Raw genomic sequence first — 14,200 nt, forward strand, 5'->3', positions numbered from 1 at the left:
AGTGGTTAGAGCTGAGGGAGGGACTGGGGAGGGAGGCAGTGTGGCTCTAGTGGTTAGAGCTGAGGAGGGACTGGGAGGGAGGGAGGCAGTGTGGCTCTAGTGGTTAGAGCTGAGGGACTGGGAGGGAGGGAGGCAGTGTGGCTCTAGTGGTTAGAGCTGAGGGACTGAGAGGGAGGGAAGCAGTGTGGCTCTAGTGGTTAGAGCTGAGGGACTGGGAGGGAGGGAGGGAGGCAGTGTGGCTCTAGTGGTTAGAGCTGAGGGACTGGGAGGGTGGGAGGGAGGCAGTGTGGCTCCAGTCTAATCTATGTTCTTTTAAATACCCTTATTTTTCCATCCTGTTTTTCTTTCAAAGCATCTGGTTACGCTTACCCTACAAGAAGTCATTATCTCCTCAGGACTAGGGATCTATAATTGAGATGCTGTGTGAGTGGGGTGCTTCACAAGTTCTCTTATCTCACTGTAAATAGCGAGAGGTCCTGCTGTGATCTCACACAGAGAGGAGAAACCAGCCTGGCTTCGGATTTTGGCTCCTGTGCAATGTCCCAATGGCAAAGAAATCAATCTGAATTATACGTGCCGATTTTTCCACTGCCAAATACACTTACCACGGAGGGGGGCAATTTCCCTGCAATTTTCCCAGGAGAGCAAACTGGCTTCCAGTTGGATTGGTTAGTACTCAATTGTAAAGGCGAGAGAAGGACAGTGCTTCTTGTTTTAAAAATAACCAAAATAAACTGAGACCCTGAGCCTACTAAAGAATGAATACCAGTCGTGGAGGAATACACAGACAGAGAAGCAGGGAAGTAATGCATATCTATATATCGCATGTTATTCGTCTAACCTCTTTCGTGAAATAACAGCAGTACTCCATCAGTGTTAATTGGGGGTCCTTTATCCCTCTTATCAATGCAAGCATTGTGTGCCGCTCCTGCTAAAGGAACGGTTTTCACACGCAGTCGGCTCTCGCTAACTCGACCCGGCTGAGAGAAGTGATTTATAGGGATCACAATCTGTACCACAGCTAACAAGGCCTTGTCTAGTCTTTTGTTTTATGGTTTCGCAGCACAGCTCAGCAATAAACCTTTGAATGAGCCACTTGTAAAAGGGTTACACACTGTAATAGCTATATGCTAACAACACTGACAGCTGCATAAGACCTGGGCTCGCCTCTTTGCTGCTGAGCTTGAATGGTAAGACGTTTGTGTTTGAAGCATGCTGTAGTTGTCCGCGTTCAGTTCAATAGACCGCGATGCCACAGCATTACAACGCACTCTGAGGAATTTGAATGTTGAGGTTTGGTTTGAACAGTCTTCAATATTGTATTTGTAAAGGCTGGTGCCTAACACCATGTCATTTTATTTAGAAAGGAAAAGCCCTTTGTTCCTAGTTTTAAATCCTTACTTTGTTAACACATGCTGTTGGAAAAAATCACACTGGAGCCTCGCCTAGCTAGACTCAAGAGCGCACTCAAAGTGGGACGCATGTCAAAGCTTCCTTCTGTTGCAAAGACAAGAAAAACTGTTTCAGAGGCCTTTGCAAAGGGAAGAAACATTGAGGCAGTTAATTCAGCACTGAAAGGGTTAATAACCTCCCCCTGCTGAAGGCGTTAGCAGGAGCGTAACCAAATTACAGGAAGCTTCCAAGCTAAAACCAGCACTCCAGCTCAAACTGGAGCACCAAAAAGGGTCTGCTTTCTAGTAAATATTCTCCCAGCGCTTGTAAAGGAGACTCTCCTCTTTCCCCATATAGGTTTAACTCTGCTTGTATTGACAGAATCTCACCCTAAAACACTGCAATGAAATATTGCACCAATCAAACAAACCTTCCTGTCAGAGGTGGGGGAAAAAAACCCACAATGGAATGAATGGTGAGTTTGAGAGTTTGCTCCAGCTAGCAGAAACATTAGCAGACCACAGAATTGCAAGCAATGACAACTTCACACTGGATTCAGACCAGCACAGGCGGTGCTTCTTCTAAGGTTATTAATGATATGGTAGCATGATTAAATTGTGTGTTGTGTGTGCATACCATTGTGGTACTGTTGCATTGCCACTGCTGTCCTGCTAAAGGTTTTCCCGTTAAACCATGCATAGTTAATCATGTTTTTTTTAATATGCTTTACCAATCCTCTCTGTGCTTTACAATGCTTACCTGTGCTTCACCATGCTTCCCCTGTGCAGCGGGAAACTTCTATAAGGGCTACTATCTGCTAATAGTTCTGCTGGCCGGGGTCTGTTCAGAATAATGCAGCGGTGTTAGAATGGGACCCCAGTGGTTTGTTTTTACGCTGGCTGTATCAGCCTAGCTTGCATCTAATGGGAGGATATCCTGTGCAAAGCGTTTGAAACGAGTTGAAGTGATTAGAGGCTGTCACGAGAGGTGCAGTCACGAGAACCGATGACAGTAATGCTTTGGGTTTCTTCTCATTCTTGATTTTGACTGTGTTCTAATGCTCTGAGTTCAGGAGCTTCTCTTCAATTCCAGCTGCATGCCATAGACACACATAACATAGGCTAGATCAGCTGAAGACTCTTTCCAGAAGGGAGAGGCAGCGCCATCTAGTGCTTAGCTTCTTTAGATCAAGCATCCTTTTGTATTGTATTGTACCGAACTGTATCCCCATTACCTAGCCTCAGTGCATTTGTGGTTTGTTGTTAGTTTCTCCTATTCCCTGCAGAACATCCCAAACCATCAGATTTCCAGCCAGTCCCTGTGGTTTCAGCTCCGTGTGTCCCCCGTGGGATACAAAGCTACAGGATTCTGGAGTTTTATAAACAGGCAGATTGAGGAAGTGGTGGGGAAGTTTCACTGCTTTGCAATCATAGATGAAAGCTCCCAGCTCTCACTAACAGGGAGCTCCTGTTTGATTGAAAATGACGGGTCAGGTGATGGACCCTGAAGCCAGGCACTTGTTCATTTCTGTACATCCCATAATCATCAATACAATTCTACTTTCTGCGTTGCGGGGGTTAGTCCTGATCTACTAGGGAAATGTTACCAGACCATGGGCCATATTTTCAAAGCGTTGCCTCCAGTCTTCAATTCACTTTTAAAAGGACAAAAAAATCCTGTTCCTGACAAAATGAGATACAAAAACACATCGAGAGCGCTTAAGGGCACTTGAACTACACAGCTTAGTTCTATCGGTTTCTAGTTCCGTAAAAGGAACGTTTTACCCTCAATAAAATAGGAGTTCACTAAAGTCTGGAGTAAACGCTTTGAAAATATGGCTCCATAAATTGTTTGGTTCTTTGTGTAAAATGTAACATTTGTTTAAAACGCTGATATGCCCAGTCCAGAAGGTTTCACTGAGGGGAATAGGATGATTGCTGCAATTGAATTGCGCCATAGTAGTAGCTTCACAAAGCGTTGTATTTTTAGATTGCATGCTGCTGTTTGGTAGCCTCTTCAATTAGCATTGTAACAGAACCCATGAATTGTGCTTAATCAGTACCGCGGCTGCCAGGATTCTCCAGGCAGGAACCCGGGACACTGACAGCTGCTGGGTCTGCGGGGACTTCAAGTTTGAAAGCACGAAGGAACGCTGACAGCATGTAAACTGCAGAGTGCGATTTGGAGCCGGACCACATCGAGGGGAAACAAGATTTCGAAAGGATCCCGTTGCGTGCCAAAAAAAAAAAAAAATCCATCTGGAACCCCCTACTGTAGACTCTGGCTGAGACACCCAATGTAGAAAATGAGTCTTTTCAGAAAACCTTTGGACAGCCACAGGTAGAATGGTGAGGTTTTGTCAAATCTGGTGCCATGATGCTGCCATTTTCAAGGCGATATAGAACGGATGCAATTATCCTCTTGCTGAAGTGAGTTACAGGCATGGTATGCAGCCTTGCTGATATTATTCCAGAAGCTGTCCAGACTGCCTACATAATGCACGTTTAAACCGCATGGATGCCGCACTCTCGTTTTCAGGTTGTGATGATCACGTCAATAGGTCATGTCTTTTTTTTTATTGAATCTACCAAGTCCCCCAAAAACTTACTCGACATGCATAAGAAATATAAGCTCACATGACATTTTATGATGGATACACGCACATGCATGGCACGGCTATTAACTGTTCATTCTCATGTGACTACAGCTGCATATTAATGAAATGAGACGTTGCCAAATCCCTCGCTCTCTCTCTCTCTCTCCCCCTCTCCTCTGATCTAAGCATTTCCCCATTAATTCCAGATGTGTTAAGCTGCTTTTTTTTTTTTACAGAGCTATAATAACAATGGAACATTTGGAAAAAAAAAAAACCGGCAATTGGCCTTTTTATAATGCAATGACTTCACCAGATTTGCTCCAATTTGATGCCGCGACGCTGTCACTGGCAATTCATTCTGGAGTCGATTCAACAGGAAACCGTTGATTCACACCTAAATCAGCTTTCAATTCAATTCATAACTTCCCTTCGCTTTGCGTTTCAGCTGCAGTGCCTTTGCACGCTGCGATAGCAACGCTTCTGTGTTTGTACGGTAACTGATCGTATTTGCTTTACTGAGCTTGGAATGGATGTGCAACGGGAGTCTTATTTCCATCCCTGTGTTTAAGACACTTCTTTGAAAAACGAAGATGTGAAGATGTGTACAAAACAAGTTGCCAAGTCCAAAAGTAGTTAAAGTTCACAAACCAAGTCTGTTGTCCCAGAGGTCTTTCATAGCATGATCAGCCCAGGCTGATAAATATCACCTGCTTCCTACAGCTAAATACTAACCCTGTAATCCTCTTCAACACAGTAATTGCAAGTACCTTGAGAGTAGCTTTCAAAAGTAATAATAATGATGAGAACAGGTTGCGATTTATTACAGCAAGGGAATGGAATTCTGCACATCTTTTGACCTCCTGATCCAAGCACAGGGCAAAACAAAACCTAAAACTATTCCACCCGAAACACGCCAAATATTTCTTTGAATGTTTTCATAAAGTTTTTCCTTTTCATAAACAAGTTCCCGTCAGGCAGCAGTTGGTAAAGTTATGCTGAGTCTTTGTATTTCTTGCACGGCGAGGGGCAGTTGGTAAAGAATCCAGGTTTTAATTATTTCAATACCTACACTGCTGCTTCTACCTGGAGTGTCGAGATCTGACCACCGCGGTTGTGCCGTGCTACCAGTGGCAGCCTAATCCCATTGTAGCTAGGACTGCTGCACCTTGGTGTAACGCAGAACCATTGCATTGTAGTGCCAGTGTGTTTGCATTGCCGCTAATTTGGGTAGGGCGAAGTCAATATACTGTGGTACCATTGGCAGCTTCATCCCACTGTAGCTTCTCTTGTGCTATCATTGCCCCTCGGTATAATTCAGAACCATTGCATTGTTTATCGTATTCTAGCCTAATGCAACCTGGAAGGTGTGGGAGACTGTGCTGAAAGTTTATTATAAAATATAGTGTGTGTGTATATATATATATATATATATATATATATATATATATATATATATATATATATATATATATATATATATCGCTGTTCATGCAGAGCATTGCAGGAAACTTGACAATAAAAACTAAAAAAAAATCCAGCTCCAAAATAAGCCGACGCGAGCAGAAGTGTTTTTAAATGTGATTGGAATGATTCTACTGTGCCAGCGTTCCTGACATGACTTGGGATGGACTTCCAAAGGCAAGGAGCAGAGGACAAGCACACACACACACGCACACGCACACGCACACGCACACACACACACACACACACACGCACACACACACACACATAGCGTATATCAGCTATTCACATCAGTGGCCTTTGATCACACAGCTTTTTTCTCTTTGTAGAAACTACAACTGGCTTCTTTCTTTCTTTTTCTTTCTTTCTTTCTTTCTTTTCTTTCTTTCTTTCTTTCTTTCTTTCTTTCTTGCGTGATAACATTTCTTTTCTGGAACAAAAAAGTGCTTCTGGAACCAAATGAACATTTTCAGATATTTAATGGCATTGTCCCAAATGTTAATATCTGTATAGTTTTCTGCATGCATTAATCGATCGATCGGACCAAGCTTTAATCTTATAAGCAATAACTTGATTTTTTAGAGCATTTTACAGCACTAGGGAATCACTCTGGATTACATTAACCAATTACAGTAGTCGTGGCTTTACCCCTACAATTAAGTGGTTACTAATTTAGAGCTGTGTGCATAAACACAGCACTGGCTGTGTTCAAACTGAAATGTTAATTTTTTTACTGTCTGTATGAATGGAGTCGATCCTTCTGCACCCTACATGTTTACACAGTTGAGCCAAGGGGAATTTAAGAACTAACTCACGCAATGATAAATGAAAACAAACACAGCCTCCATTTCAATAAACAGGGCAGGATTTCAAAATAAACGGTTCGAGTTACAAAAACAAAGCAAATAAACGAGTCAGAGTTTAGGAGCTGCTAAACTCGGGTGTGCGGCTGAAACCAGCTTCAATTTCTTTCTTTCCAGCACATACATTGTCATGAAAGCGGAAAAAATACAAGATTCTGACTCTGAACAGGGTCCCGGATGGTGCTCCAATAGCAAACTGGATTGTGTGCCAGCCCCTTCAGCTCCCCTCGTCCCCTGTCACTTTAATGTGACAATCTCATTGCAGAGCCACGTATATTGACTCCTCCCTGTTAGCTGGGAGTGCTAGCATTGAGAGAAGAGAGAGAGAGAGAGAGAGAGAGAGAGAGAGAGGCTGGAAAAGGAGTCACAGAGGGATGGGAGGGGGAGACCAAGTCCCCGAACTCTTTATCAGCTCTGCTACTTGCGCACGGACTCTCCAGCGTTTAGGACTGAAGAGAACAATTTGAGAAGTGCAAGAGAAATTGAAAGTAGAAGGATTTTTTTATTATTATTGTATCTGACAGTTGCAAGAGGACTGCTTGACATTTAAAAATAATGAATACATCATTTTTTAAGGCATCCGCCAGATATTGTTATTATATTTGTATTCTTTAGTGGGAATGATAATTGTGGCAAGTCAGACAGATGATCAATCCTGGGGTTAAGTAAACGAACATATTTTTGTGGTTTTGTTTTGTTTTGGTTTTGGGTTTTTTTTTTTTTTTTTTTTGTAAAGAAAAATTTGATTAGAAAGAAAGAAAAGAAACACTTGGAAGATTCTTTGAGCACATTTGAAAAAAAAAAAAAAAGAATAAAAAAAAAAGATCCTTAAATAAAAACACCTCCATTTTGTAGAGAGTGCGGAGGAAGGTGTTTATTAAAGAAATAAAAAAAAAAAACAGAAATAAAAACATGGAGAAAAAAACTTGCTTTTAAAAAACAGATACAAAAAAAAATAATAATAATGATAACTAAAAGAATAAAAAGATGATTGCCCTGGGAGTTTTAAGAACATACAAGAAGATGCAACTAACCCCAGCGGGACTTATATACGTCTAATTTTCATTAAGATAAAAAGAAGATGATGGGTGGCGAGAACCAGACACCAAACGCCACCCCAACGGCTATCACCAACGCGTCCAGCCCTGGCGGGACTGCCCACAACCCTGAGCTGCTGCTCCAGTCCCTCCTGACCACCGTGATGACCCTTATAGTCCTGATGATCATTATCGGTAACCTGCTGGTCATCCTTGCCATTGCCAAGACCCCTCGCCTGCAGACCATCACCAACATTTTCATCACGTCTCTCGCCTGTGCCGACCTCATCATGGGGATAATGGTGGTGCCTCTGGGGGCCTCCTTGGTGGTCTCCCAGCACTGGCTGCTGGGGACCACGGCCTGTGAGCTGTGGACGTCGGTGGACGTCCTGTGCGTGACGGCCAGCATCGAGACTCTGTGCGTGATCGCGGTGGACCGCTACATCGCCATCACGGCGCCCCTGAGGTACAAGGTCCTGCTGAGCAAAGCACGTGCCCGGGTGATTGTGTGCATGATCTGGGCTGTGTCAGCGCTCATCTCCTTCCTGCCCATCATGAATCACTACTGGCGTGACGAGGCAGACAAGGAGGCCCGCATATGCTACCAGGACCCCACATGCTGCGACTTTGTCACCAACATGCCCTACGCCATCACCTCCTCCGTAGTCTCCTTCTACATCCCCCTAGTGGTCATGATCTTCGTCTACACCCGCGTCTTTGTCATCGCATCCAAGCAGGTGCACCTGATCGAGAAGAACCGGGTGCGTTTCCACGACAACCTGGGGGATGGCTGGGGGCCCACCCTGGCCCCCGGGAAGCATGCCAAGCGTCGGCCCTCCAGGCTGGCAGCCGTAAAAGAGCACAAGGCCCTCAAGACGCTGGGCATCATCATGGGCATCTTCACCCTGTGCTGGCTGCCCTTCTTCATGGCCAACATCATCAAGGTCTTCATCAAGGGCATCCCCGAAAAGCACGTCTTCCTGACGTTGAACTGGCTGGGCTACATCAACTCCGGCTTGAACCCGATCATCTACTGCCGGAGCCCTGATTTCCGAACGGTCTTCAAGAAGCTGCTCCATTGCCCCTGGGTTTCGGAGACGTGGCTGCGCGCCTTTTCTAAGGAGCTTCAGATGCGGTGCCCCTGCCTTGCTGGGGACGGTGGAGGTGGAGGGGGAGGTAGCAAGGGTCCAGGGGGCCCTTACCAAACACACGCCCCCATCCCGGTGGGGCCAGAGGCGGAGGAGAGCGTAGCTAGCAGCCAGAGCAGCAGCCGCAGCGAGGAGCCCTCACCCAGAGAACCGTGTCCCAATGGGAAAGCACACTTCCGTGAATTCGCTATGAAGGAGACAGAAAGGTAAGCGCTTAATTTGTTATATAGGTGTGATATAGAGATGTCATCTGGGCTCATGGATTCATAAGGCATTTTATAGTTGCCAATTTCTTAATAAAAAAATAATAATATCTTACATCAAAAATGACATAAAAAGTCATTAATTATATTAGACTTTTCTTAAGAATTGTTTTTAAGAAGGTAGCACAATTTCGGAGCCAGATAAGAACTGTGTTTTAAATAAGTTTTAATGCAGTGAAATGTATTTTTAAACTTTATTTATTGCTTTCCTGAACATTTCCATAATGCAAAACACATTAGGCTTCTTGTCAAAACTTTCTACGGTACTAAATTGAATGACAACGCTTTCCAAAAAGAGTCAAATATAATTCAAATGAGCTCAAATACAATTTCCTGCTGTTAGTATAATTCTCCTATATTCACGTCCAATGCAACTCCCTCCAGCTAGTGCAAGAGCACAGATATAATAGGATATATATATTTGGCCTCCTTGATAGAAATTTGGGAAATAAAAAAAAAAAAAAACATGAGTGTTTTTGTATTTGAAAACCAGAAAGAATTTGAAGAGAGCTCTTCTTAAACAGCGCTGAGCGCCACAAAAATGTGTTTATCTGCCTTCATTGAGAAGGTGGCTCTGGCCGGCTATTACTTCATTGCACGCAGCTGAATCAGATAAAGTTTATCTGTCCTTGAACAGATTCCATTCATAGCCTGCACTTTAAACTGCTGTGAGAGACACTGTTTAAAAAAACAACACAAACCCACAAAACACAAACAGAAATTAATAACTAAGTTTCTATTTTAAGTGGCTAACTTTAGCTGACTTCCAATTACATGTAAGGAAATGTTTTCAAAACTGTCAGCTTACCTGCAAGTAAATGTACCTGTATTAAACATTATTGGCATTATGAAACATTTGCAGTAAATAGCATTATGTTAATAATGATTAATCGATTGATAGAAAATGCTGAAACCTTATCTATCTATTTATCAGTATATATATATACTGGACCCCATTATAAATATTTTGCTATGTTATTGAACTAGTTTGACCCTCGTTGCCAATTTAGACACATTTGAAATAAGCATAAAATAACATTTTGGGGGATGTTTACTGTATTAGGCGAGCTTGTGACGCATTGAGTAAATTTGTCGTATGTGTCAAAACTACGAAACACACACAGTGGTGCATTTAGTAAAACTCAAAGAAACGCACACGTTTCAACGACGCCTGTTTGGAGTGGAAGACATGGAGAAAGTCTTCTAGTCAAAACGTCTGTGGTCGGATTTATTAAGATCACTGCTTAGGTCAAAGTCCAAAGTCCAGATAAAGATTGTTTCAAACATAAACGCTTCCTCTTATCAACTTCAGAAACTAAAAAAAAAAAAAAAAAAAAAACAAACAGACAACTGTTCTCTACACTTCTGTGTGAGCTTCCCTACAAAACCATATTGCAGTATCAGGGTGTGCATTCAATACAGCCCTCATAAAACTTCCCCATAGTCAAAGCACAGCACAGTGTAATAAAGCACAGTGGAAGCCCGGTGAAGGAGCAGGCAGCATTGTACTGCTTCTGTTGGAGTTGCATTGTTCAAATAAACTCAGATAGTAAAGTCTAACATTGGGAGGCGAAAAGAGTTTTATTTTCACCAAGAAATTACGAAGCAAATGTCTTGTTAATGATCATAGATGTGCTGATTAAACTGCAAGCACATACAGTCTGTACTTGCATGTATTGCACTGTGTGGTATATTTTATACCTTATGTTCCAGGCCACAAAATCTATATGAAATATATCTACTTCATCTATATGTGAACAGAATTCCTTTGTAAAAGTGCATGGTGCTTTAATTGTGTTCCCCATGCCTTTACTGTGAATCTGGTTTGCATTTAGTGTTCCGTAGTTTGCATGTCTTTGGATAGCTTTTGCCATACTAGAGAGCCTAGCTCTGCTTTGAGATGCTTGCACTGTGCTTTATTACACTTGGCTGTGCTTTTACTAGGGGAGGCTCTGGTAAGGGTCAGCCTGGCTATGCCTGGGCATACAGTGCCAGTTTTACTTTGCAAAGCATTTTCTTTCCTGTGCTTGTGTGAATTGAAATGAGGTCTGTGTTAGTTTAGGCACTTCTATAGCAGCAGACTTTCAATACTGAACCACAGTGTTTTGACAATTTAGAACAGCAAATCTGCTCTTAATGCGAGTCGATATGTGTGTTTGTGTGTGTGTGTGCGTGTGTGAGAACGAGAGAGAGAGAAAGAGAGAGGGGGGGGAGTGCGTATGCATATTTATGTATTTCAATAATGGCAAATTATAACTGGAAATGCAATAAGAAAGCTTGCATCTACAGTATACCATGCTGTAAGTAAATAGAGGATATATAGAGAGATGGCAGGCACTATGGTATAATGCTGAAATAAGCAAGAGGTTTCTTTTAGAGATTCCCGAAATGAAATTACACATAAACACATCATTGTTTTTATAATATTATAACTTCTGTTTTTAATCATTTCAACAAACACTTCACACTGTATACTTGCATCAGTGTTATACAAGTTTAGCACCATCAATGTTCACAGTGGTTTTGCATCTTTCCCATGCATTCTCCATAGTTTATCATGGTTTGTCCAGACCTCTCTGAGCTTTACAGTGCTTCCCTATGCTTTACCAGACCCCTCTGAGCTTTACAGTGCTTCCCTATGCTTTACCAGACCCCTCTGAGCTTTACAGTGCTTCCCTATGCTTTACCAGACCTCTCTGTGCTTTACAATGCTTCCCTATGCTTTACCAGACCCCTCTGAGCTTTACAGTGCTTCCCTATGCTTTACCAGACCTCTCTGTGCTTTACAATGCTTCCCTATGCTTTACCAGACCTCTCTGTGCTTTACAATGCTTCCCTATGCTTTACCAGACCTCTCTGTGTTTTACAATGCTTCCCTGTGCTTTACCAGACCTCTCTGTGCTTTACAATGCTTCCCTATGCTTTACCAGACCTCTTTGTGCTTTACAATGCTTCCCTGTGCTTTACCAGACCTCTCTGGGCTTTACAATACTTCCCAATGCTTTATTATACTTTCACTATGTTTTATTATGTTTTAATGTGCTTTTACTGTAAGAAACTTTTATAAGGGAAATTATGCAGTAGGATAATATAGGTTACATATTTTGTAAAGGTTATGCAGTGATCAATATGTATGTATGTGTGTTTGTATGTATGTATGTATGTATGTATGTATGCATTATTATTATTATTATTATTATTATTATTATTATTATTATTATTATTATTATTATTATTATTTATTAGCAGAGGTCCTTATTCAGGGCGACTACAAAGTATCCCCTTGCAAAATATCACATTACAGATACGAGCAGTTATAAAATACAGTAAAATCAGTAGAAATTAAGATCAAGTTCAAATAAGAGCAAAATAAAGAATGAGTTCAAATACGAACCTGCTGTCCAAACTAACTGAAGCCACTGTCTGTGTAATAAGCGTGTCTGTGCAAGCTCTTTGACACTGTACAGTTATAAAGTTAAGTTTTTCCCACTGATGCAAGCAGCAGCAGCAGGAGAATGCGCCTCTGTGTCAGGTTTCGAGGGGCAGAGCACGCGTGTCCTTTCAGCTAAAGATCAGTTCACTACTAGGAAACGTCTGGTTTTTCTCGCATTTTGTCAAAACAGAAAAAAAATTCAATACGTTACTTATTACGGTACAGTTCAAGGTGATGTAATACTCATTGCCGCCGGTGTGGACAGCGCGGAATAAATGATCCACAGTAGGCTGAGGATGAGACACAGCGGCGGGATTACAGCCCAAGAGAGGGCTGTTAGCTGTGAATCTGAGAAGGCGTCATGTCTTGAGTAGATGAAAATGACCTGTGGCGAATTCTGTTAACCACGGTCGGTGATTGTAATCGCATCATTATCTTCCATTAACTGCAGCTTCACTGCAGCTCAGTCCCAGAGAGAGTTTCTTGGCCCGGTGCTTCTATTTGACATCGGCGCTAAGATTTTACAAAGGCATTCTCGCACTGAAGCATAGCGCCGATACCTCTGTACGTCTTACGTCTTTGTGAGTGATTAGGTCACCTTCCAACCCTGCTGCTGCCTTCCCCCGTGCACGCTAAAATACGTTGTGTAGTGCAGCGGTGTTTGGTTTTGATCATTTTTAGCATTTTGCATAGACAGCTGCAACAGAGTGTACATTAGTAGACATCCTACAAGATACAGTATAAGAGATTTTCCAAATATTTATCCTGGGTAGTCTTTGTTTCAACTTACTGGCACTGATATCAACAACTAATATGTGCAATTGTCTAATGCTGATCACAGCATTCAGATGGTATTTATTGCATTGGTTTTCTTTGCTACTGGTTGCAAGGATACTGTGGTACCATTCTGCCAATGGCCAATTACACCTCCCCTATACTTGTGCTACCATTGCCCCTCAGTATAATACACAACTACTGCATTGCCATTGCAGTGCCCCGAATACTGAAAATTAGGAGGATCGGAGGCTAGAGAAAGTCATTCAAGCTGCTATTAGCAGTGTGCCCGGTCAGTGGTTGCTCACACGCAGTGAATGAGTCGGGTCTCATGTAGATGATGTGGTGTTAAGAGGCGCTGTGTTCGAGTTGAGAATGGGTTCAGAGTTTAAGCTTGTGTTTTTCTTCAGCATAGAGATTAGACGACACAGTTGGAGTAGAGGCTTGTTTTGCACAGAGGGTAGGGCGCACTTCTTCACACAGAGAGTGGTGAGGGTATGGGCTACCTAGCCACGCTGTTGATGCTGAACACTGGGATCATTGATAAGGTTCTGAGATCAACCAGCTCCTGGGAATTGGGCGATCGTTTGTAGCATCCTGTCCTTCCGCAACTCAAAGTCTCTCTGGTTCATTTATCCGTTCTGTTACAGCAACGTGAAACGACAGCGATCAAAAACAACAGCGACTTATTCATGCAAACGCTTTGAAAATGTGGACTCTATGGAGGAGTGTTTTCCATGTGGAAAAGAGGCGAGGGGATGGTAGATAAGGGTTGTTCTGCTTGTGTGTGTGTGTGTGTGTGTGTTTTTAAAGGATAAAAAAAAAAATTGTTTATCTTCACCTGTCCCAACACGCAATGGTTGATAAGATCGCCATTTCAGTATCTAAAGAATGCTAGTGAGCGCGAGAGCAGGAGGCAAAGATTTTAGACAAGGGTTCATTTTTAAACAAAAAAAAAAAGGTACCAGATCTTATCATTAAGGAAGAGGGATAGCAGGTTTTGTTTATGTAGCCAAACTGATGACCTTGATTGACTTCCTTATAGGCTTCGAGTTCTCATTTACTTCTGGATCTGGGTTTCGGTAGCTCCATGCTAACTTTTGCCTCGCTGTGTTTTAACATAATGTTGAGGTTTGAACAATAAAGGTGGCGGGCCGTTTTTTGGCGATTTGCCATTTAATGTGTAAAAACAGACGGGTGCTTTTGTGACTCACGGACGTCGCATCCTAAAAT

The 14,200-nt window shown here is 42.5% G+C and overlaps 1 protein-coding gene across 1 annotated transcript; it reads left to right on the forward strand.

Annotated features, from left to right (window-relative positions):
* Positions 1-7,065: 7,065 nt before the first annotated feature.
* adrb3a (adrenoceptor beta 3a) lies at positions 7,066-11,374 on the forward strand. Its single transcript, XM_041233355.1, has one exon. It carries the CDS (start codon positions 7,394-7,396, stop codon positions 8,705-8,707), a length of 1,314 nt encoding a protein of 437 aa, XP_041089289.1. The 5' UTR covers positions 7,066-7,393; the 3' UTR covers positions 8,708-11,374.
* Positions 11,375-14,200: the final 2,826 nt, after the last annotated feature.

Source organism: Polyodon spathula, chromosome 31 (genome assembly GCF_017654505.1).
Source record: "Polyodon spathula isolate WHYD16114869_AA chromosome 31, ASM1765450v1, whole genome shotgun sequence".
Classification (NCBI taxonomy): Eukaryota; Metazoa; Chordata; class Actinopteri; order Acipenseriformes; family Polyodontidae; genus Polyodon; species Polyodon spathula.

Coding starts and splice junctions, on each gene's coding strand:
- adrb3a (XM_041233355.1), top strand. CDS start 7,394: ATGATGGGTGGCGAGAACCAGACACCAAACGCCACCCCAACGGCTATC.